Source organism: Hypoxylon fragiforme, assembly GCF_022984875.1.
Source record: "Hypoxylon fragiforme strain CBS 206.31 chromosome Unknown GGS25scaffold_8, whole genome shotgun sequence".
Taxonomy (NCBI): Eukaryota; Fungi; Ascomycota; class Sordariomycetes; order Xylariales; family Hypoxylaceae; genus Hypoxylon; species Hypoxylon fragiforme.
The window spans coordinates 1,291,765-1,310,635 of NW_026054763.1; the positions used below are offsets into that span (position 1 = coordinate 1,291,765).

General features: G+C 46.7%; 7 protein-coding genes across 7 annotated transcripts; 5 read left to right on the forward strand and 2 right to left on the reverse strand.

The window, feature by feature from the left end:
- The first annotated feature begins 1,109 nt into the window (after positions 1–1,109).
- On the forward strand, positions 1,110–3,049 carry GGS25DRAFT_503260 (uncharacterized protein). The gene is made up of 3 exons (XM_049262060.1): positions 1,110–1,982; positions 2,044–2,276; positions 2,354–3,049. The coding sequence occupies exons 1-3, from the start codon at positions 1,814–1,816 to the stop codon at positions 2,627–2,629; spliced, it is 678 nt and encodes a 225-aa protein (XP_049113826.1). The 5' UTR covers positions 1,110–1,813; the 3' UTR covers positions 2,630–3,049.
- A 2,958-nt stretch (positions 3,050–6,007) lies between these two features.
- GGS25DRAFT_524544 (uncharacterized protein) lies at positions 6,008–6,416 on the forward strand (the record flags this gene model as incomplete). The annotated part of the gene is made up of 2 exons (XM_049264625.1): positions 6,008–6,028; positions 6,186–6,416. 2 exons carry the CDS (start codon positions 6,008–6,010, stop codon positions 6,414–6,416), a joined length of 252 nt encoding a protein of 83 aa, XP_049113827.1.
- A 603-nt stretch (positions 6,417–7,019) lies between these two features.
- Positions 7,020–9,897, reverse strand: GGS25DRAFT_524545 (DNA repair protein; the record flags this gene model as incomplete). The annotated part of the gene is made up of 2 exons (XM_049264626.1): positions 7,020–9,785; positions 9,850–9,897. The coding sequence occupies 2 exons, from the start codon at positions 9,895–9,897 to the stop codon at positions 7,020–7,022; spliced, it is 2,814 nt and encodes a 937-aa protein (XP_049113828.1).
- A 329-nt stretch (positions 9,898–10,226) lies between these two features.
- GGS25DRAFT_503270 (uncharacterized protein) lies at positions 10,227–11,227 on the forward strand. Its single transcript, XM_049262061.1, has 3 exons — positions 10,227–10,294; positions 10,345–10,554; positions 10,608–11,227. The coding sequence occupies exons 2-3, from the start codon at positions 10,530–10,532 to the stop codon at positions 10,793–10,795; spliced, it is 213 nt and encodes a 70-aa protein (XP_049113829.1). The 5' UTR covers positions 10,227–10,294; positions 10,345–10,529; the 3' UTR covers positions 10,796–11,227.
- Positions 11,228–11,995: 768 nt separating this feature from the next.
- GGS25DRAFT_412244 (uncharacterized protein) lies at positions 11,996–14,527 on the forward strand. Its single transcript, XM_049258499.1, has 3 exons — positions 11,996–12,416; positions 12,468–14,205; positions 14,265–14,527. The coding sequence occupies exons 1-3, from the start codon at positions 12,207–12,209 to the stop codon at positions 14,291–14,293; spliced, it is 1,977 nt and encodes a 658-aa protein (XP_049113830.1). The 5' UTR covers positions 11,996–12,206; the 3' UTR covers positions 14,294–14,527.
- A 1,150-nt stretch (positions 14,528–15,677) lies between these two features.
- On the reverse strand, positions 15,678–17,202 carry GGS25DRAFT_503289 (uncharacterized protein). The gene is made up of 3 exons (XM_049262062.1): positions 16,981–17,202; positions 16,567–16,645; positions 15,678–16,498 (listed from the first exon to the last, which is right to left on the reverse strand). The coding sequence occupies exons 1-3, from the start codon at positions 16,999–17,001 to the stop codon at positions 16,122–16,124; spliced, it is 477 nt and encodes a 158-aa protein (XP_049113831.1). The 5' UTR covers positions 17,002–17,202; the 3' UTR covers positions 15,678–16,121.
- Positions 17,203–17,459: 257 nt separating this feature from the next.
- GGS25DRAFT_412293 (uncharacterized protein) lies at positions 17,460–18,844 on the forward strand. Its single transcript, XM_049258500.1, has one exon. The coding sequence runs from the start codon at positions 17,814–17,816 to the stop codon at positions 18,684–18,686; it is 873 nt and encodes a 290-aa protein (XP_049113832.1). The 5' UTR covers positions 17,460–17,813; the 3' UTR covers positions 18,687–18,844.
- The last annotated feature ends 27 nt before the right edge of the window (positions 18,845–18,871 follow it).

The window sequence follows — 18,871 nt, forward strand, 5'->3', positions numbered from 1 at the left end:
TGGCAATCGCAATCTGGATCGAAAAAAAAATAAAGAGAGAGAGAGAGATGGATGTCGACGCGGTTCCGCCGATGTGAAGAAACAAGATCTACAGATGTAGATGTAGGTTATTATTGCCTGCCTGCCTGCCTGCCTGTTTGCCTACATCTGTGTAGATATATGTAAGAGATCGCCAGGCCTAGCCGCAAATCCAAGTTGCTACCTGTTCCTAGGTTAGCAGCTTTCTTTTCTTTGACCCTTTCCTTTTAGCCCCTTTTACTTACCCAGGGTACCCTAAACATGCCTTCTATGCCATCTTCTTCTCCTTCTTCCACCCGCAGGTAAATACATATTATACATAACTAATCTTCTTCGCGTATTATTCTATGGCTGGTCTGGTTCGTGCTTTCGAATGATCCTCAGCAATCTGATCGAGTTTTTTTTTTATTTATTTTAGTGGGTTACATGCGGATGATGTGCTGCAGGGTGTGTGGCATAGCCGCATTAAACTCGAGACGCTTAGATCATTTCAAGGACCTTCGAGTCTCGAGTTCTCTGACAGAGTCTCGACAAGTACACGTAGAGGCCCCCTTCTTTTTGGTTGTTTGTACATAGTAGTTACATACCTAAAGTACACAGGTACATATCTAACCTGAATGTTCCAGTGCTGCGAAAGTCCAACATTGAAGTAATAATAATAACTAGACAGTTAGGTATAGTTAGTTACCTAAGATAATTACTCGAGCCCTCCAGATGTCCTTAATAGAACGTTCAAATGTTATGTAAAATAACCACCAACCATGAAAATTCCATGTTAGTTATTATTCTCAGTAATTTTCTAGAACACGCAATGCAGATATCTTAACACAGCCAATACATAATAGCTACTACTATGGATCTCCTGTCAGAGCCTCAGTCCGAGAATCGTTCGATCCTTTCCTCAGTCGGTCTGGCGTTGTCGCAACTCTGGCTCTTGATTGGACACACATCCCTCCCCCCTTCACATTTCTTACAATACAGATACAGATAATACAAGCTCCATGCACTGCGCAACAGCTGGTACGTGCTGCCCCTAGCTTAGGCGGCTCAATCCCCCCTCTCCCCTTCACTGGCTCCCCCTTACAATGACCTGAAACGCCAATGGTGAGGGAAACGGCGCATCGTCGTTCTGGCTCCAGGCCCTTTCACCTCATCGCATGTGGAACCGGGTGTGGAGTGGTGTTTTCAGTGCGTTTTGCGTTCAATCTTCTTCGTCAGGCCATGGCAATCTCGATTTTCTTCAAGGCTTAACCTCTCGCTATTGGCTTCTTTCCCTTCTTCTTCCCATTTCGGCCTCGTCCGTTGACACTGTTTTTTTTTTCTCCCATTCGACCATTAGGCGCTTGCGTCTTTCGCTTCTATCCTCCCCGTACGTGTGCTATGCATCGTATTCGCTAAGATTATTCTTCTTTCTTCTTCTCTTCTTTTAATCATTCTTTTCATTTCAACCCCTTACCCATTTACCTTTTTTTTTCTTCTTTCGCTTCTTTCCGGCTTGACGTCGAAGGCGTAGGTGCTGTCGCGCTGCCCTAAAGTCGATATTCTTTTTTTTATATCGACGTGCCGTTCTTTTATACTTTCAAGCCCTTCGACTTCGATCAAACGCCGCCCTTGACTATTAGCAAAAAGACGCCGGTCGTCAATACCGCATTTTTAAAACACAAAAAAGCCAAACCCAAACGATACCAACGTAAACTGTACTGGAGGAAGTAAGAGGGGAGATATTGTTGTTAAAAGAGCAGGAGAGAGAAAGAAAGAGAGAGAGTGTGGGAAAAGATAAAAATAATAAGTCAAGATGGTTAATAAGGTGCTTGCGGCCTTCATGGTCACGGACGGGCTGTTTGTGGCGATGGGCGCGATCATGCTGGGCTTCAGCGTCATTGTCCAGCAAACGTGTTTCGACACGCCGGGAGACGGAAACGAGGCAGCCCGAGATTTGCTGTACCAGAAGTTCCCCTTTACAGGTGAGGCAACCCTCGGGAGAAAGGTCAAAGAGTGTTTGCTAACAGGCTATTTACTTGCTAGCCGGCATCGTCAACGCAGTCTTCGTCTTCGTCACCTTCCTGGCCACGATCCCCGCCATGGCGACGAATAACCGGAGCTGGCTCAAGCTCGCCGGGTACATGGTCGTCGTGACCGCCGTCTTCACCATGGCCATCGGCGTGGACCTGTGGATCCTCACCCTGACCATGAAGGAGGAGTTCCACCAGATCTGGCTGTCGCAACAACCTCCCGTGCAAGAGATGATGCAAGCAGCTGTAAGTGAACCAAACTAAACTATTATATATAACCATTGGTCTTGCAAGCTAGTTCCAACTAAACCCCCTTTCCACAGTTCAACTGCTGCGGCTTCTTCAACTCCTCCTCCCCCGCCTTCATCACCGACGCGACGTGCCCGAGCCCCGCGACCGCCGCCCTCATGCAGGGGTGCTCGACGCCGCTGAGCTCCTTCGGCAATACCTTCGTCGACAACATCTTCACCGCCATGTTCGGCATGGTCGGCATCGACACCGTGCTCATCATGTCCATCGCCTGCCTGCTCAAGGACCGGAAGGAGCGCGAGCGCTTCCGCCACATCGACGAGAAGAGCGGTGTCCGAGGCACTTTTTAAAAATTCCTAAATAAAAAAAGATTTGCCAACATGCCTCTTCCTGATTAACGATATGTGCCGGGCATCAAGTGGGGGGGTTTTTTTTTCTCGGTTGTCAACGTGTAGATTTTTTTAAAAATTTTTAGGAATTTACCGATAATGGGAAGAAATCTACTGTTTGGTCGGGTTTGGCTGGAGATGTTTTCACGTGTAGCAGGCAGCAAGCATCATGACGAGTTGGAAGCAATTTCATCAAATACAACTACCACTAATTTTTTTTGCCGAATTGTGGAAACATTAGAAATGATTGTAGAAACGGCCGGCTGTCAACGGATCCCCTGAATTAAGCATTCCCTTATTATCCTGTTGTTCATGTTTATATGATAGTTACCCCTATATATCGTTTTTAGTCAAGAAACTATGCTATTTATTCTTCTAGATCCCTTGACTTCCATTCCGGTATGCCAAACAACGTTCGACGCTCCTTTTATGGCCTAAATCCCAAATTTGTATGTATTAATAATGACCTGGTCCATGACGGCGATAATAGGAGTGAGCTTGAGTAAATGTTACAATCACGTGGCAAAGGATATGCTACAAGTGCACGCGACAAATGCAGAATAGCCAAGATCATATGAGGAAAGGACAAGTATTGTAATTGACTATCTACTTGCCCAAAACCTAGGACATGGCGATGACACTCATTTCCCCCAATGTGTCCTTTGTGAATTGTCCTCTACTATGAAGGCACGGTAAGTTGTCAAGTCGAGATGAACAGTCGGATGAGTTTAATTGACAAGATCCCTAACGGGAACTCATCTAACGCCAGCCCGAGAAGTACCTCAGAAGTGTAAGGGGGATTGTAGGAGTACGTCTAGGGACTACTAAGTCAAACTATGACAGTCCGCGACTTTGTGTGAGCTCCGTCTCTTTGATATATATTCTGACAATTTGGTGGAACATTCCCAAGAAGGTACGAAGCCTCCAAGATTGATAGTTGCGGCAGTCGTATCGACAAACGGGTGGAAATGGAGTGCCGTTGTCATAGGACGCCAAAATAAGGGGAACATCTCTCCGTCTTTCCCTCACACGTCCACGCGACGTCTATCCATCAGGACACAAAATCCGTCAACGAGAGACAGCAATCACCATCGAAAAAGGGGTCGGCGGGAAATAACAGCAAGGCTCATCGCGAAATAAAAACGAGTCGGCGGAAAAAGGATTCGATCAACAGCAGACCCTCGACTAGGAGACCAAAAAAGGCCATCAACTAGGATGGCAAGTGGACGAGATTTAGCCGCAGGCTCAAGCTTTCGCTCCGTGGTGAACCGTGTCTTTTCACCGACATCGACAACGCGCTACTTCGAGAGACTGTCGTGTCTCGACCGGAGGAAATCGGGTACAACTAAGGATGTGTGCCGTCAAGCGTAGACGGCGATAGGAGAAAGTGGTCGAGGCGTCGGAAGGCCTCATGCGAGGAAGCAGATCGACAATCCGAGAGCATCAAAAGATAACTCAACCGGTGTGTCAAGATCGTTCACATCTCACATGGGGCAAAAACCATCGCCCACCTCTCAAGACAAATAGAAACATGTCGATCGAGAGAGGGCGCCTGGTGGTGTGGACTGTTAACCGTGGTCAACGGGATGCAGCTTTACTGTCAGCATGAAAAGAGGAGGCATCAAAGACACCTTCAACTCCAATCATCCGCGCAAGGTGGGAGAGACCGCACCTTGGGGGGAGGCAGCGACATGCCCGATCTCTCGGGAGAAGAGGGAGGGAAGCTACGTGCGCAGTAAAGGCATGGAGGAGGAAAAGAGGAAAAAAAAGGGAAGAAATTACAATGGATGATCTGTTTGCTATATATTCTTGAGATGGGGGTGTGGCGCCATGCTAGGATAGGGGTGGTTGCTGGATCACGGATGACGGGATCAAGCTTGTTTGTGTTCCAAGATAATACGAAGCAACTCTAATTCCTATTGGCAACTCTAATTCTTATTGGGAGAACCTTGTATCACCTCAGCCACCTAGTTAGTAGTTACGTACCCAGATGTATCAGGTAGCAGTATCATTAAACCAGACCTCAACACTAACACGAGGAACTGCTTATTCGTTCTCGTTCCTGCTGATGAGATCGCGATAGATAGATATTTAATAGTTACTCCCACCTATTAAATACAACTGAAAAAAGGGGAAACAGGATAGATCAACGCAAGGATTCTCCCGTGTCACATTTAGCCGCTGCTCAACAAAGTATACGTCATTCCGCGTGGTGGGCTAACTATTCCATTTCGAGCATAAACCTGTTTTTTCTTGCCTTTCGAGTTTTCTAGCAGTAGTCACGCAGAACGAAAGCCTCTGCAACTACTGAACGTGCCTACATAATGACCACCTTGCCCCGCTTTGTGTGGCGCCCTAGTTACCTTTTCGGGAACAAGGTCGAATTTAAGAGGGTAAAGCCACAAGTCAATGACAGCATTCTCTAGTTACATTCCGCATCAAAGCTTTTTTATTTTCTTATTCTTACGCCGTATGTACTCCCTCAATGTTCCCAAGAGCTAAGAGCCCTACCGGAGCTTTTACACCGGACCACAATCGGGCCCAACATTAATAAAATTACCGCATGGACGAATCGAAAATGCTCATCTCCAAGGGAGAAGATGATCCCCTTATGGTTTCTAGATCACCATGACGGAACCTCAAGCGGGGCCACCCCTGCGACTGTCTACCGTGACGTCAGTTTCTTTTTATTTCTTTTATTTCTGTTAAATCCTAAACACCAAAGAACGGACCCTTCTCATGCATGACATGGTGAGATGAGATTAGCATCTCTACATACCTACCACTAACCACTAGTAAGTAAAACAGCAGGTATAGTACCAGTTATCACTGCCGGTAACCGAGCTATTATTATTTGTAGCCCGGCCTTTTGGAGCTCTGTAAGCTCTGTTCTGTTTTGAAGGCACGCTCTGAGGCAATGACCTCATTGGACCTTTCGTTTGTGACTCTATGACCTAACCTCACTCACTCTCTCTCTCTGTGGTCCTTTTCTCGGGAGCCCATCGAGGAAGGCGAAGGCGAAGTTTTTTTTCTGTAATGCTTGGCTGCGGGTATCCATAGGTCATTTCCACAATTGAAATATATCAAACACGTGTATTGTGTAGGTATGTATGTATGTATGTAGTATGACTTTGGTTGGTATATAAGTCCTCCCCCCTTCCGACTTGTAACTAAGTTCGCAACTCGAAACTTTGTATACAAGCATCCGTTACTCAAACAACAACAACAACAAACTTACCATATCATCGCATATATCTCTATTCTCTACGAGAATCAAATATACATCTACCACCCTAAAACAAAAACACCTCACCTCACATACCTACCCAAACCGTCAACATGGGTGCCGTAGTATCTTGCGTACGTTCTCCCCCCTTTTCCCTTTCCCCTTTCCTCTCCCAAGTCAAGTCAAGTCAAGCCCAGCCCAGCCCAGCCCAGCCTAGCGCAACGCCCCCTTTTTACAAGCCACAAACAAACAAACAAACAAACATCCCCAACTAACCCCCCATCCCAATAGGTCCAATCCATCTTCCGCACCATCGGCAACGTGATCATGGCCATCATCTCCGGCGTCGGCAACATCCTGCACGCCATCATCACCGGCATCGTCTCCTTCTTCGGCATCCTCGTCTCCTTCCTCACCTGCGGCTACTGCGGCGGCCGCTCCCGCGGCACCACTGGCCACTCCACCACCGGCAGACGGCGCTGGGGCCGACGCAGCCACGCCACCACTACCAGCCGCATCTAAGTTCTCAAGTTGTGATGCGCGCGCAGTTTGGGGTACTTGAGGTATCCGAGTTGTGGAGGTCGTGACAGTTGGAAGAGCGAGATGTTTTGCAACGATCATTAGATGATGCGAGGCTAGGCGATCATGTTTTAGGGAATACCCAGTTGCCACCACCTTTCTCACAGAGCAAAGCAAAGCAAAGTGAGAACGGGTGTGGAGCGGTTTGGAGAGTGGTTGGATGAAAAAAAAAAACCAAAACCATAACGAGGCTTTCGAGAGCCACGAAACAATTACGATACCCCTTTATTTTATTTATTTACTTTTCTCTTTGAGTCAATTAAGTAGTATTACGTACTTCATATCTTGTACTTGTGTGTGATGTTGAGCTTACAGACAATACGGGAACGAATTGAAATGATGAGATTTTCTTTTACGAGGCATCTCATATGTACACCTATGTAGATACGTAATTGCACAACCAGAGTGAAACATATGCCTATAATACTAGTTACAAATTGTATGTCGTGATATTATATTGCTCCATAACCCTATGAACATCTACACCGTGTCCAAGTGACCATCTTAATGTAATTATCGAGCCAAATCCTCATAAGTGTCCGTAGTTCAATCATCAAAAAAGTCAATCAAGCTGCGATTGAAGAACCCATGCACTTGTCTCGCAGCCTCTTTCCCAATATGCGGTGCGAGCTCCGCCTCACTCATATTAGCCACCTCGCGCACACTTTCCACCTCTAGAGTGATATTCTTCAAATTCTTGGGGGTAATACCAGGCACTACTCCCAGCATCTCGTGTGGCTCGAGGTTGAACGCCTGGTCCTCGGCCTTCATGTCCTTATCGAGACCCGCGCGGACTGCCGCCACGGGGTCAGGCTCGTCCTGCTGCGACTTCAATGCCTCGAAAATCTCGGCCGTCTGGTACGGGCTGCTGCTCCAGATGACCCTCAGCTTCGGAAATGCCAGCGTAAGCATCACAATCTTGGACTGCAAATCCGATGGCCCCTCATTAGGGTTGACTGATTTCAGATTGCCTGAAAGATCTGCGAAGGGTTCGAGCGTGAAAGATTTGTTCTGGTCGAACTCGATCAGGAGCATAGGATTCTTGTAGTGCTGGAACATCGTCTCTGCCTGATTATAGAGACGTCCATCTTTGAACGAGCTGATCAAATCGCTGACGGATTTACGTTCAACACAAATGGTAGGCGACAGAATGTAGTCGCCAACAGTCAACATGCATGGCACGATTACCATGTTGCGACCATGTAGCAAAGACGGAAGTGATGAGCGGAACTCCCGAACATCAACGACGACCCTGGGGGGTTGTGCTGTAGCTGCTAATCGGCCGCCACCAGCTATTCTGGTATTCACTGTCCTCAAGAATGCCTCCTGAGGGTCTTCGACACCATGAGAATCAACCGTCATCACGACAGACATGCTGGCGCGCTCTTTAATGAGCTTCGTAAACGCATCTTTCTCTCGCCGCACTGTAGCGAGATATCGTTGCTCTTCAACCGACCCGCCGTAGAACATAAAATAGACTCGGACATTTCTATCGTTATGTGAAGATCGATATACCTCAATCCGACGAATAAATGCGGCATCCGGCTCATACATGATGATATATCGAGGTTTGATCTCTTCGAGAACGTGCTCGTCTTGGTCGCCTTCGTAAGCATGCACCACGACTAGATCCTGCATCTCATAGAGCTCAAAATAGTCATCCATATCCTCTAAAGGATCGGCTGTGATGTCTGGCTTCAACTTTGCTTCCTCTTCTGTAATTTGCATCTCATCCATGAGATCGGCAACTTCGTGAGGTTTCTCAAAGTATTGTGCCACGCTTCCGTTCGCAGCCCTGCTAGGAGCTACACCCACAGAACCGCCTCCACGTATTCGACGCCTCTTATTTGCTGGTGTTCTCCCTTTGTATGCACCTTGAGCAATTCGAGGGTCTACCGCACCCTCGAGAGCCTTCTGATTTTCGGCAAATAGCGCATTGCTAACTTGCGCGAACTCTTTCTTCCAACTGAGGTAGCCTCGAAGCCTCCGTCTCATCATAAAAGCCCCAGACGGCTTGTGCTCCTCATTTTTCTGCTTCGTGTCATTTTCAGTCTTTGGTTCCACGTGCATTGTTTGCAAATAGTCTCGGAGTTGACGGGTTGTTGCTGTATCGGAACACATAATAAGGATGGTTCCACTAGAATCATCTCTCATCGGAGGATCGAAATACAGATCCCTATCAATCTCTTCTAGAATCTCCGCGAGGAGAGACCATTTTGGCTGTTCTTCAAGGACAGGACGAAGCGAGTCGATGGAAGACTTAGCATCGGCCTTAGCGTTGCTAGCATACACCCTTCGCTTGGCAGTATCGAAGATAGTATGTGCAGCATCAAGAAACAACCATGGAGATTGACTTTGCCTCGTTGATCCTGGCTGGGGAGAATGCGCGGCATGAATAGTGTCTAGATGCTGCAAAAAGGACACGCAATCGAGAGCTAGCACTGAATGTAGTAATCCACGGAGGACCGATAGGTCACTAACAATCTGCTTCGTTTTCCAGCTCACTCTGTGCCAATTGGGATCTAGTTGGCGCCTCACTATGACATCAAAATTCTTTAGTAAGGCACTGTCGAGATTCCAGTCGTCCATTTCCAGGCCAGTGTTACCCTTTTTGAGTTCATGAATGCTAACCTCAACACACTCCATGATAGCTGTTTGGATATCCGTCATAGCATCTGACATGGGAACTTCGAGTTCAATGACCTCTGCCTTCTTCTTACCCTCGAGAGAGCTGGCAACCGTCACGTGAAATCGAGGCCACAGGGAAGCCTTTCGGAGGAATAAATTCCTCATTATGGTAGCCAACGGAGAGAAACCAACTGTGAAGGGATCTGGGTTATCAGAGAATGCCTTCAAGAAACCATTCTTGTTCTTTTGACGATATACTCGAAGGATGAAAGCCTCAAGGGATGTAGCTATCACTTTGTCCGCATGTAAAACGATTATACCGGTAATGGTCTCCGGATTAAGTAGGGTTGTCAAAAGATCGACGACCAAGATTCGAGATGTAATACTGTATATTCCACCCTTTGTGTACATCTTCTCTCTGGCTGCGACACTGGTGAAATCCGTGTTCACGACGGTCAGACCTCTGGCTTTGGGAGCCATGCTGACTGCGGCAGACTCAGCAAGAGCCTCCCCAATCCAGGCATTTTCCCTATCTTCGGCGCCCACGACTATCACCAAGTTATTTCCAGCGGCATCGTAACTGTGCAGCAGGTTGGTCACAAGGCGTATGAGGCCGAGGCCCTTGGCGATGACGACAAGTTCATCTTCGGCTCGGAGCTCTTGGAAGAGGTGTTGCTGGTATTCCTAAGTGATGGCGTTAGACATACTTGTAGAAATACCACGGTGGTAGGAACTAAGAGTCTCGTACGAGAGGTAGTGAGAGTTTCACCGGTTGCGGAGCATTGCTTGTAGACATGCGGGGCACGTCGTTGTTATGTAAAGCAGAGGAGGGCGACGAAGGGGTGTCAAGGGTCTTCGTGCATGTTTTTGGTTACAGTACTGTGTATCCTCCCAGTCACATGTGTGTTGTATGTGAGGTAGGTGCACTGTCGGAACCGCCTGATATACGTAAGTGTCTACGTATCCTGCGTGCCTACCTACTGTTTAGTAGGTACTATGTATGTATGCAGAGTGAGAAAGTGCCATTGATTGGAGTTTTGGTTCGAAGCTAAACGCTAAACACAGCCCTGGAGATTGGAGTCATTGGTAATTAAGGTTAAGGTAGTAGGCAGCCACGCTTGCAAATCCGGGGCCTGCAAATCACTTGCCGCCACTCTAACGCCGGGTCACGGGCAATTGTGGGCCACTCAGTTCTAGAAGGTCAGATACGTCATCACCTGATGGATAAGTGTGTTACACCTACTATGCAAGTATGTACATGTAGGACCAAGGAACAATCGTATAAGAAGCAGCAGGTGTCGAGACATTGAGAAGTTAATTTGTATTTCTAGTTATCTTTCTTATATACACTTCATTAGTCTGCAACATAAAAAATATATCGAATTCAAGTCACATTATCAAAACACCACAACACCTTAGACTATCAATATGCCCGAGACCTACCCTTCCGCTCAGGTATGGAACCTAATCACTTCACCTAGAAAATGAACATGAACTAAGATCAGTAGACTGGCAAAATTGACGCCGACTCGCAGCCGAACCCGCCTAGCGAGGCAGCTCAGCCTCAGGGCGCAAAACTCTTCGCCGCTCACAAGGCCACACCAGGTCCTGTCATTCCCCAGAGCATGCCTGAACAGGAAGGGACTAAAGAAGAGCGTCAGGCTAAAGCTCAAGAGCTGAACAAGAACAAATAAAGCTGAGCGTGGATCTATGAGATGGCTTCAACTACAGCTGAGAATGAAGTTGTAGCTTACTAGAATGGAATGGGTTCACGAGGGGACATGGAAGTTTTAAGGCTTCCGGTTGTGTATCTTAAGTGTAATGATAAATGATTGTTATGGATGCCAAATAGTTATCCGTATTATGATAAAAGTAATCGATACTGTACTACTAGTGATTTGGCTCAGCAGCGTACGAGATGACTGACAAGATGACGCACGCAGCGATTTGTAGTGGAATTTGTAAATCTTCTGACATGCATGTATTTAGGCTCCTAGGCTTCGATTTTGTCATAAGACGCATCGTATTGTCACCGAGTCTTTGAACAGATTGACCGCTGTCTTGCGAATACATGCATAATTTTGGATGCCAGGTAGGTAGGTAGGTAGATACATAAAATTACGATGCGCAAATGAACAAATGATACCTAAGTACTAGGTAACATTGAACATTGAACTTCAATGTTTGAACTGTTTGAACTAATACCCATTGTGGGGCGTCCCGACGGAGTGGGAAACGGATGGCTAAAACGGAAGAGTACATGGATACTAGCCACAGTTGGAAAGTTTAACGCTCCAAGTTGCTTACTATGTTCATCGTTCCTTATGAATCTACTTGAATATTTTTTGAAGAAAAAGGAAGAAAAGAAAAAAGAAAAAAGAAACATCTTATCTACCCTAGGTAGGTATCTAGTACTATCTACATGTTACATGTCTAGTAGCAAGAGTTTATTGAAAGTTTGTCCGGTTGTTTCATTGTAAATCATATTCAGTGACACGAAAAGTGGCGGTACGTATCGCATTATCAACTTGAATTAAAGTAAAATAAATGAATGTAACCGAGATTTCTCCTAGGCGGGATTAGGTGGATCCGAGTGCTAAAGGTTTCGACAAATGGCTATCTCGTTAGCAATTGGCAAGCCCCAACCAACCCAGCCGCTCCTTGGCACAGCAAACTTGCGTAACCGCCAATCGACCGTCATCCTTTTACCATTAACTCACTTAACTGACTAACTTTACAACTTTAGAACGTTTGTCAGTGATTCAGGTGCAACAACTGCGAATAGCCGCCTGCCTCTTTTACACTTTCAGGTTATTACATTTACCACATTTTACTATCCTACCACTTCCATATTCCCTCCCTTACTTCTCCACCACGCTATACGGGTAGTTAGTCGGCTAAGACATTTCCAAACAACTTACCATAGTTAAATGTCGTCTGGATTATATTCACGTTATTCAATGGTCACTTGATAGGTAGTATCTTCTTAGTTACCTAGTAGTTAACGTGGTCACATTAGGCTGGAGATACCGACCGACTTCTCTACTCTGCCTACCCTTTCCGAGCATTCTATATCACCATACGGCAACTACCACCGCCTTCAACATGCCGTCCATACTTAGCGACGAAGATAAGGAGACCGTTCGGCGAGTGGTACCAAAACAAACCAACAAGATCCATGCCGTAGCCGTTGCGAGATTATACGTCGCATACCCGCATCCTTCAAAATGGACCTACACCGGCCTACAAGGCGCTATCGTACTTTGCAACGACTTGGTAGGGAACACATACTGGCTAAAACTCGTTGATGTATCGGTGAGTTATTATCACTATATCCCAAGCGCTCTGGCTTCTAACGGTTCGTAGTCCGCTGGTCGAGGTGTGATATGGGACCAGGAAATATTTGAGAATTGGTCCTATAACCAGGATCGAACATTTTTCCATACCTTCGAGCTCGAAGACTGCTTAGCTGGCCTATCCTTCGTTGACGAAAAGGAGGCCAGACAATTTAAAAAGAAGATGGACGACCGAGAAAAGAATGCGTCCAAGGCTACTAGAAATATGCCCTTTGGTGGCTCGTCGCAACAACCAGTCAAGGCGGGCTTCTTCGGGAGTATATTTGGAGGACATAGGCACTCTTCTGCTCCTACGCCGCCCGATTCACCACAACACAGTACTCCGCCTGCCCATGCTCTTACCAGACACTCAACAGGAAATGCCAATGGACACCACAAACCAACATCTAAGTTTGCCAAACTAGAGGCGTATGATCCGGATTGGCGAGACAACTTTGGCAACTTTCTTTCGGATCAAGGCCTGACGGATGAATTCATTAGAGAAAATCAGGATTTCATTGTTGAATTCTTAAAGCAGAGCGGTGGAGGATCTGGGAACGGAAGCTCGTCAACGCCAGCACCACCACCCCCTCCACCACCTCCAGCCCATGGTTCAGGATCCAATGGTTATAGTAGTCACAGTCATAGTCACGGTCGAGCTCCGCCTCCTCCTCCGCCTCCCCCCTCCGGAAGTGCACGTTCGACATCGGAAAGCCTGCACTCGTCGTCCTCCCGTCGTGGCGCTCCTCCACCCCCACCTGCACCTCGTAGGTCCGGCAAAATCGAACTGGTGCATAGGGAACCGACACCGCCACACGAACCGGTGCCACCGCGACCGCGATTCAACGCTCCTCCACCGTTAGAAAGTGCTGGCAAATTTGCTCATTCCGAACCCGCCTCTAGAGCCCCTCCTGGGCCAGCGCCTCCCCCAAGACCGCCAAAAACGCCCATGGAAGAACAAGAGGAAAAACCTACCGGTCATAAATTCAGCGTGCCCCCCGTCTTTACTGGCCATAGAATGAACAACGCACCTCCGCCAGCACCACCTAGAGGACCGGTGCCTCCCCCGCCGCCGCGTGAGCAACCTCAAGCAACACCTCCGCCACTCCCACCAAGTCTTCCACCTAAGTTACCGAGCTCGAGCGCACCAGCAGTACCAACAGCACCACCGCCGCCACCAGTTTCTGCGCCTCGGCCCGTTCCCGTACCTCCTCGGAACATACCTGTTCCTCCGGCTCCAGCTCCTCCAGCTCCTCCAGGACCGCCACCGCTCCCGGCCTCAAGTGCGCCAGCTCCACCTCCTTTGCCTCAATCTTCTGCACCCCCACCACCTCCGCCGTTACCCGGAGTCGGCGCACCACCACCACCACCCCCGCCACCGCCTCCACCCGCCGGTGCAGGAATCCCACCCCCTCCTCCGCCTCCACCTCCGCCAGGTGCTGGGATACCAGGCGCACCTCCACTCCCACCTCCGAACCGCGACTCCGGCTATTCATCGGGAGTCCCGGCTCCGGCTATACCCCCCATCGATTCTGGCCGTTCTGCCATGCTGGATGGTATTCAGAAAGCTGGTGGTATTGGAGCTCTCAAGAAGGTGGACAGGAGTCAAATTCGAGACAGAAGTGCGGCCACAGTAGGAGGTGGGCCGGATACAGGACCACATGGTAGTGGACTGCCGCCCGCAGGAATTGCCCCTGGAGGAGGCGGCGGCATGGCTGATGCGCTAGCTGCTGCCCTGCAGAAACGGAAGGAAAGAGTTCGTGATAGTGGTAAGTTTCGCTTGATCCTAGGCTTGGGGATGTTGGTGTCATTGCTAACTTTTTCAAAGATGACGAAAAGAGTGATGATGAGTGGTAGAGCCACAGTCGTAAAGCCTTCACAAATGATGCCAAATCGGCAAAGGGCAAGAACGGATAGAGGAAACAAATTACTACGGCTCACGACTACGATGGATAGGAAAGACATCCTTTCTTGCATACCAGGCTTCCATCGGACACAGATTCAATAGATGGAGAGGTGTCTAGGCATGCATCAGAGACCCCACCGATAAGACCATGTCTAACAGACTATGTGAAGATTTGAATTCAATCGATCATACCCTTCCTTTTCAAGCAAAGTCTTTGGAAAACAATCAACTAGTATATATCCCATGTATCACCAAAGCTCAAATGCGCAAGCTGGTCACATATCGGCTAGCATTGGCGGCTCCAGTCAGGTCGGTAGTGCATCTAGTACGGAAAGTTGTATGAGGAAGAGGAATAGATAGGAAGAGCGTCGAGGAAAGTAAACTTGTCAAGCGTAAGTGTAGAGAACCGAGGGTTGGAATGCTATGTGAGAGAGCACCGGATATTGGTAAGGGGGGAATTGTTATTGTGTCTAGTTGGTTGGTTGGTTGGCTGTTCAGGGTTTGCTCATACAAGATGCAGAATGAAGGATTCGTATCGTATCGACTAACCCACCTACGTACTTATTTATCTAGAAATACATCCAATATCAAGTGGATGGTGAAAGACATCACAAGAGATTTATTTACCCATTACCTAGGTAACCTTGGCTCATCGGTTGGTTCTGTAGGTTTTATTATTACAGGTTGTATAAGAGAGGAAGAGAGAGGAAGAGAGAGGAAGAGAGAGAGGGAGAGAGGAAGAGAGAGAGGGAGAGAGGGAGAGGGAGCGGATAAGAGCGAGAAAAGACAAGACAAGACAGAACAGCGCAGGGTAGAACAGGATAGGACACAATTAGATACATACATACATAGTATGTTCCCACCCAGGTGTATTATATACCTGGAGGCTTTTTTTCTTTCAATGTTCATTTTTTTTTCAACAATTCAGGAGTTGCTTTTTTTTTTTTTTTTTTTTTTTTTTTTTTTTTTTTTGGAAATAGAAATAGCTGAAGTAGAGCAGAGCAGAGCAGAGCAATTAATTACCTTGGTAGCAAATCAATCAATTATGGATTCTTATTAATCTTGTGTACGGAAAAGACTTTGGAATAATTCGGTGTCTACCTACGTAAGCTACATAGGAGTTATCTATGGATCCGTTATGGATGTGAATATGTTGGTCATGTGAAGAGGTATCTAGGTAAGTTGAGAAAAGAAGACATGGTATTATTGAGAGACCCAGTTGGGTAAGCGAGTTTTGTCTGTCTACTATCTGGAGAAGGTATGTACAGTATGGCCAAAGTCCCTCGCCACGGGGTTGTCATTAGTTGGGATGGGTATCTGTCAATCTTGCCGTGCTTTTTTTTTCTCCAAAACCACCACTTCCATCTTTCTTCTTTATTCCATTTTGACTTCCTTAGGTCATGCCAAAGAAAAAGCAAGGTCACGAGAATCCGAGAATTGGTAAAAAGGGGGAGGGAGGAAATAACGGTGACGGAAGAAAGGTCATCGTTAACTATCGAGTAGAATTGCCAAACGACAAGGGGCTAATGACGTCTCTCCCACCATATATACCCTGTCGTTTTGCCTTGCTAGAACTGCTTCGCCCGACTGTCGCGGAACCCAGATCATGGGGTGATGAATTCGTAAAGACGAGGAGATCTGAGTTTGAGAGAGAAGACAGACATTTCCCCCTGGTCTAAAAGTCTATCACCACAGTATACACCTAGTAAAATTATAGGCATTTGTGAATGTGATATGACCAGGAGACCTAGGTGGGTGGCAGTTCCATAGAAGAGTAATTTAAATATCGTCGATATCGACATCCTTGCCACCGGCGTTGGCACCTTCGGTTTCGGACTCGGAGTCGCGGTCCTCGTCGAACTCGAAGCCACACTCGCCCTCGTCGTTGGGGCCGTAGGTATCGGTCTCATTGATCTTGGCGCTCTCGGGCAACTCGCCATAGGCCTTGAGGGACCGGGCCTCGTCGGCCGAGTACTTGAGGATGACGTCGCCCTTCTCGTCTTGATAGTCACGAAGACTGAGTAGGATGATATCGCCGTTGTTGATCCAGACCTTCTTTCGCAGCTTGCCGCGAATATGGGCCAGTCGCTTGGCGCCGTCGAAGCACTGTGCTTCTAAACGACCGTTTCCGAGCATTTTGACTACTTGGGCATATTCTGTGTGTCATGGTATTAGTATCTTATTCACTTTGGTCGGGCAGAATGGAATTGAGGTAATAAGGTACCTTGTCCTTCTTCCTTGAAGGTCAACTCGCGCTTCTCATTGTCGTTCTCGTTCTTTCCACGACGACGATTCTTACCACCCTGTTTGATAGAAGTGTTAGCACATCTGTAGTTGAAGATGGTAAAAAGTGTGATGATGAAGGTAGAGGTAGATATTCGTAGATTGCTAGTCAAACGAGTAGCCTGGTTTCCAGTCTGATATCTCAACTCAAATGAATGATATAGTAAGACTATGAATAACCCATCTATGAAACCAAATTCAAAGATGTCTAGCCGCAGACTCAGTCATCGGTGATCGTTATCCTTGGGCTGGCTAAGCTGACGAACCCATCATACACAAATGATAAAAGAACAAAAGGAGATAATGAACTGAATAGCGAAATAGCGAAATAGCGGGGTTAGAATTGCACACGTACTTTTCCCTTATTCTTAGGCATGTTGACGGTAGACTAGATTTTTCTTTTTGTAGCGATTAGATTAAAATCGATAATAATTTGGTTGATTTATGTCAGCGATCGTTGTCGCGAAATGTTGTTGTTGAGAAGAATGTGGTAGTGGGTTGTATGTTATTAATGTAGTTTATGGTTTTTAGAGTGGGAAAATAAATAGTATGTTGGTGACGAGGGGCATTTAAGGCCTTGAACAGAATGTCTCTTATTCGTCCTTCAACATGTGGATACTTTATACTAAATATTCAAAAATACATTAAAAACAACCCTTAACCGAAAAGAGAACGATTCTCTTGTACAGATCTTTAATTTAGGTCAAAGACTAAACTGAAAAAGGTTTAAAGTCTTAGTTATATAAAATCGACCTCTTTTACTTACACTAGGCGTGAGTAATGGTGGGGGCAGTGCTTAGCCCTTTTTTCTTCTTTTTCTTTCTGTCCTTTCTGAGATGGCCAAGTGACGGTTAGTGGGACAAACTGCTGACATAAGCCCCAAAGTACAACTTGTACAATGTACCGTGGTGTAACTTCGAATTAACTTATTAAACAGTAAAAATTATACACATGCACGATGTATCAGAAGAAACAGAAAAACAAACCAGAGTAAACATACATACGAACATCGCCATCGAAGTACGCAACCAATTTCAGAAATTTCGCCACAGCTTATAAGAGTCAACGCAATCCCGAAAAGTTATGCATGCGTATCGATAACACACTTTTCTGATCATCTCTGTTGGTCCACTCACCCACCCAAAACTATGAGTTGCCATCGAGCGCACAGAGACTTGTCTAGGTAGCATGATGACAAACTCCCTCTTCAGCCGGCCCCTAAGAGTATCACACTCTTTGCACCGAGCTCTTGAACTTCGGCGTTGTATGGGTACCCAATATCAGCCAAGGACAAACGCCACATCCGGTTCATACCTCGACAAAAACGAATTCAACAGGTTGTTTGTCGAGGGCGGCGCAGTAGAGGTTCAACCGGGTGATCATGTCTTAGCTGCATGTCGGGAGCATAAGATCTATCTTCCTACTACCTTACGTCGGTCTAAAGAGAAAAAGGGGCTGAAAGACTTCATGATATTCACGTCAGAGCGTCATTGTTTCGACCAACAGGTGATGAAGTACCTGGACAAATTCGAGCATCCGTTTGCAAAATCCATCATCAACATGTGCGTTGATAAAAACCATGAGCCTCTGTGGTACAAGACTTTTACTCTACCTGTAGCCTCGCCATTCCCTTGTGGAACAGCCACCAGGAAGATGCGACATGCGCTGCGCGATGCATTAGCTGCTGCGGGATATGATCGAGTGGGGAGGAAGATATCACCACCAACCGACCCGAATGGCATTGCAGAGTTATACGGAACGTTGAGGGTAGGGATCTCGGACCCAAAAGGCTTCTGCAATTTGAAGTTTGTAGATATGTTGGCAAAGGCCAAACTAATCATATCCGAGTTTGAACCAATATTCGCAAGGGACAAATTTGGCAGGCATATCAATATGGTGCCGAAGCCATCTCCGCTGACTCGAAGGCCGAGTTACAATAAGAATACGAATACCAATAGTATCTTCAATACTACTAGGAATAACAACAGCAATAACAACAACAACAACAACAACAACAACAGAAATAGCAATAGCAAGCCAGGTCTTGTTAGATGGTTTTAGAAATACATAAACCTTATACATACTAATACATTGTATATCTTGACGTAGATCACGTACTCTTAAATACTACACATGTACATAGGTATGGTATTACCAAAGTATAAAGTACAACATTGAAAGTATTGGCGGGGTGTTGAAACTTTCCTCTTACATAATGCAAAATTGAAGTGGTACAGACCATACAA

What these genes read in the sequence shown, in the direction of transcription:
- GGS25DRAFT_503260 (XM_049262060.1), top strand. Translation starts at nt 1,814, where the DNA reads ATGGTTAATAAGGTGCTTGCGGCCTTCATGGTCACGGACGGGCTGTTT. An exon ending in CCAGAAGTTCCCCTTTACAG is followed by an intron (nt 1,983 to 2,043) that starts GTGAGGCAACCC and finishes TTTACTTGCTAG; the next exon opens with CCGGCATCGTCAACGCAGTC. An exon ending in AAGAGATGATGCAAGCAGCT is followed by an intron (nt 2,277 to 2,353) that starts GTAAGTGAACCA and finishes CCCTTTCCACAG; the next exon opens with TTCAACTGCTGCGGCTTCTT.
- GGS25DRAFT_503270 (XM_049262061.1), top strand. Translation starts at nt 10,530, where the DNA reads ATGCCCGAGACCTACCCTTCCGCTC. An exon ending in CGAGACCTACCCTTCCGCTC is followed by an intron (nt 10,555 to 10,607) that starts AGGTATGGAACC and finishes ACTAAGATCAGT; the next exon opens with AGACTGGCAAAATTGACGCC.
- GGS25DRAFT_412244 (XM_049258499.1), top strand. Translation starts at nt 12,207, where the DNA reads ATGCCGTCCATACTTAGCGACGAAGATAAGGAGACCGTTCGGCGAGTG. An exon ending in TAAAACTCGTTGATGTATCG is followed by an intron (nt 12,417 to 12,467) that starts GTGAGTTATTAT and finishes AACGGTTCGTAG; the next exon opens with TCCGCTGGTCGAGGTGTGAT. An exon ending in GGAAAGAGTTCGTGATAGTG is followed by an intron (nt 14,206 to 14,264) that starts GTAAGTTTCGCT and finishes ACTTTTTCAAAG; the next exon opens with ATGACGAAAAGAGTGATGAT.
- GGS25DRAFT_503289 (XM_049262062.1), bottom strand. Translation starts at nt 17,001, where the DNA reads ATGCCTAAGAATAAGGGAAAA. An exon ending in TGCCTAAGAATAAGGGAAAA is followed by an intron (nt 16,646 to 16,980) that starts GTACGTGTGCAA and finishes TCTATCAAACAG; the next exon opens with GGTGGTAAGAATCGTCGTCG. An exon ending in CTTCAAGGAAGAAGGACAAG is followed by an intron (nt 16,499 to 16,566) that starts GTACCTTATTAC and finishes CATGACACACAG; the next exon opens with AATATGCCCAAGTAGTCAAA.
- GGS25DRAFT_412293 (XM_049258500.1), top strand. Translation starts at nt 17,814, where the DNA reads ATGATGACAAACTCCCTCTTCAGCCGGCCCCTAAGAGTATCACACTCT.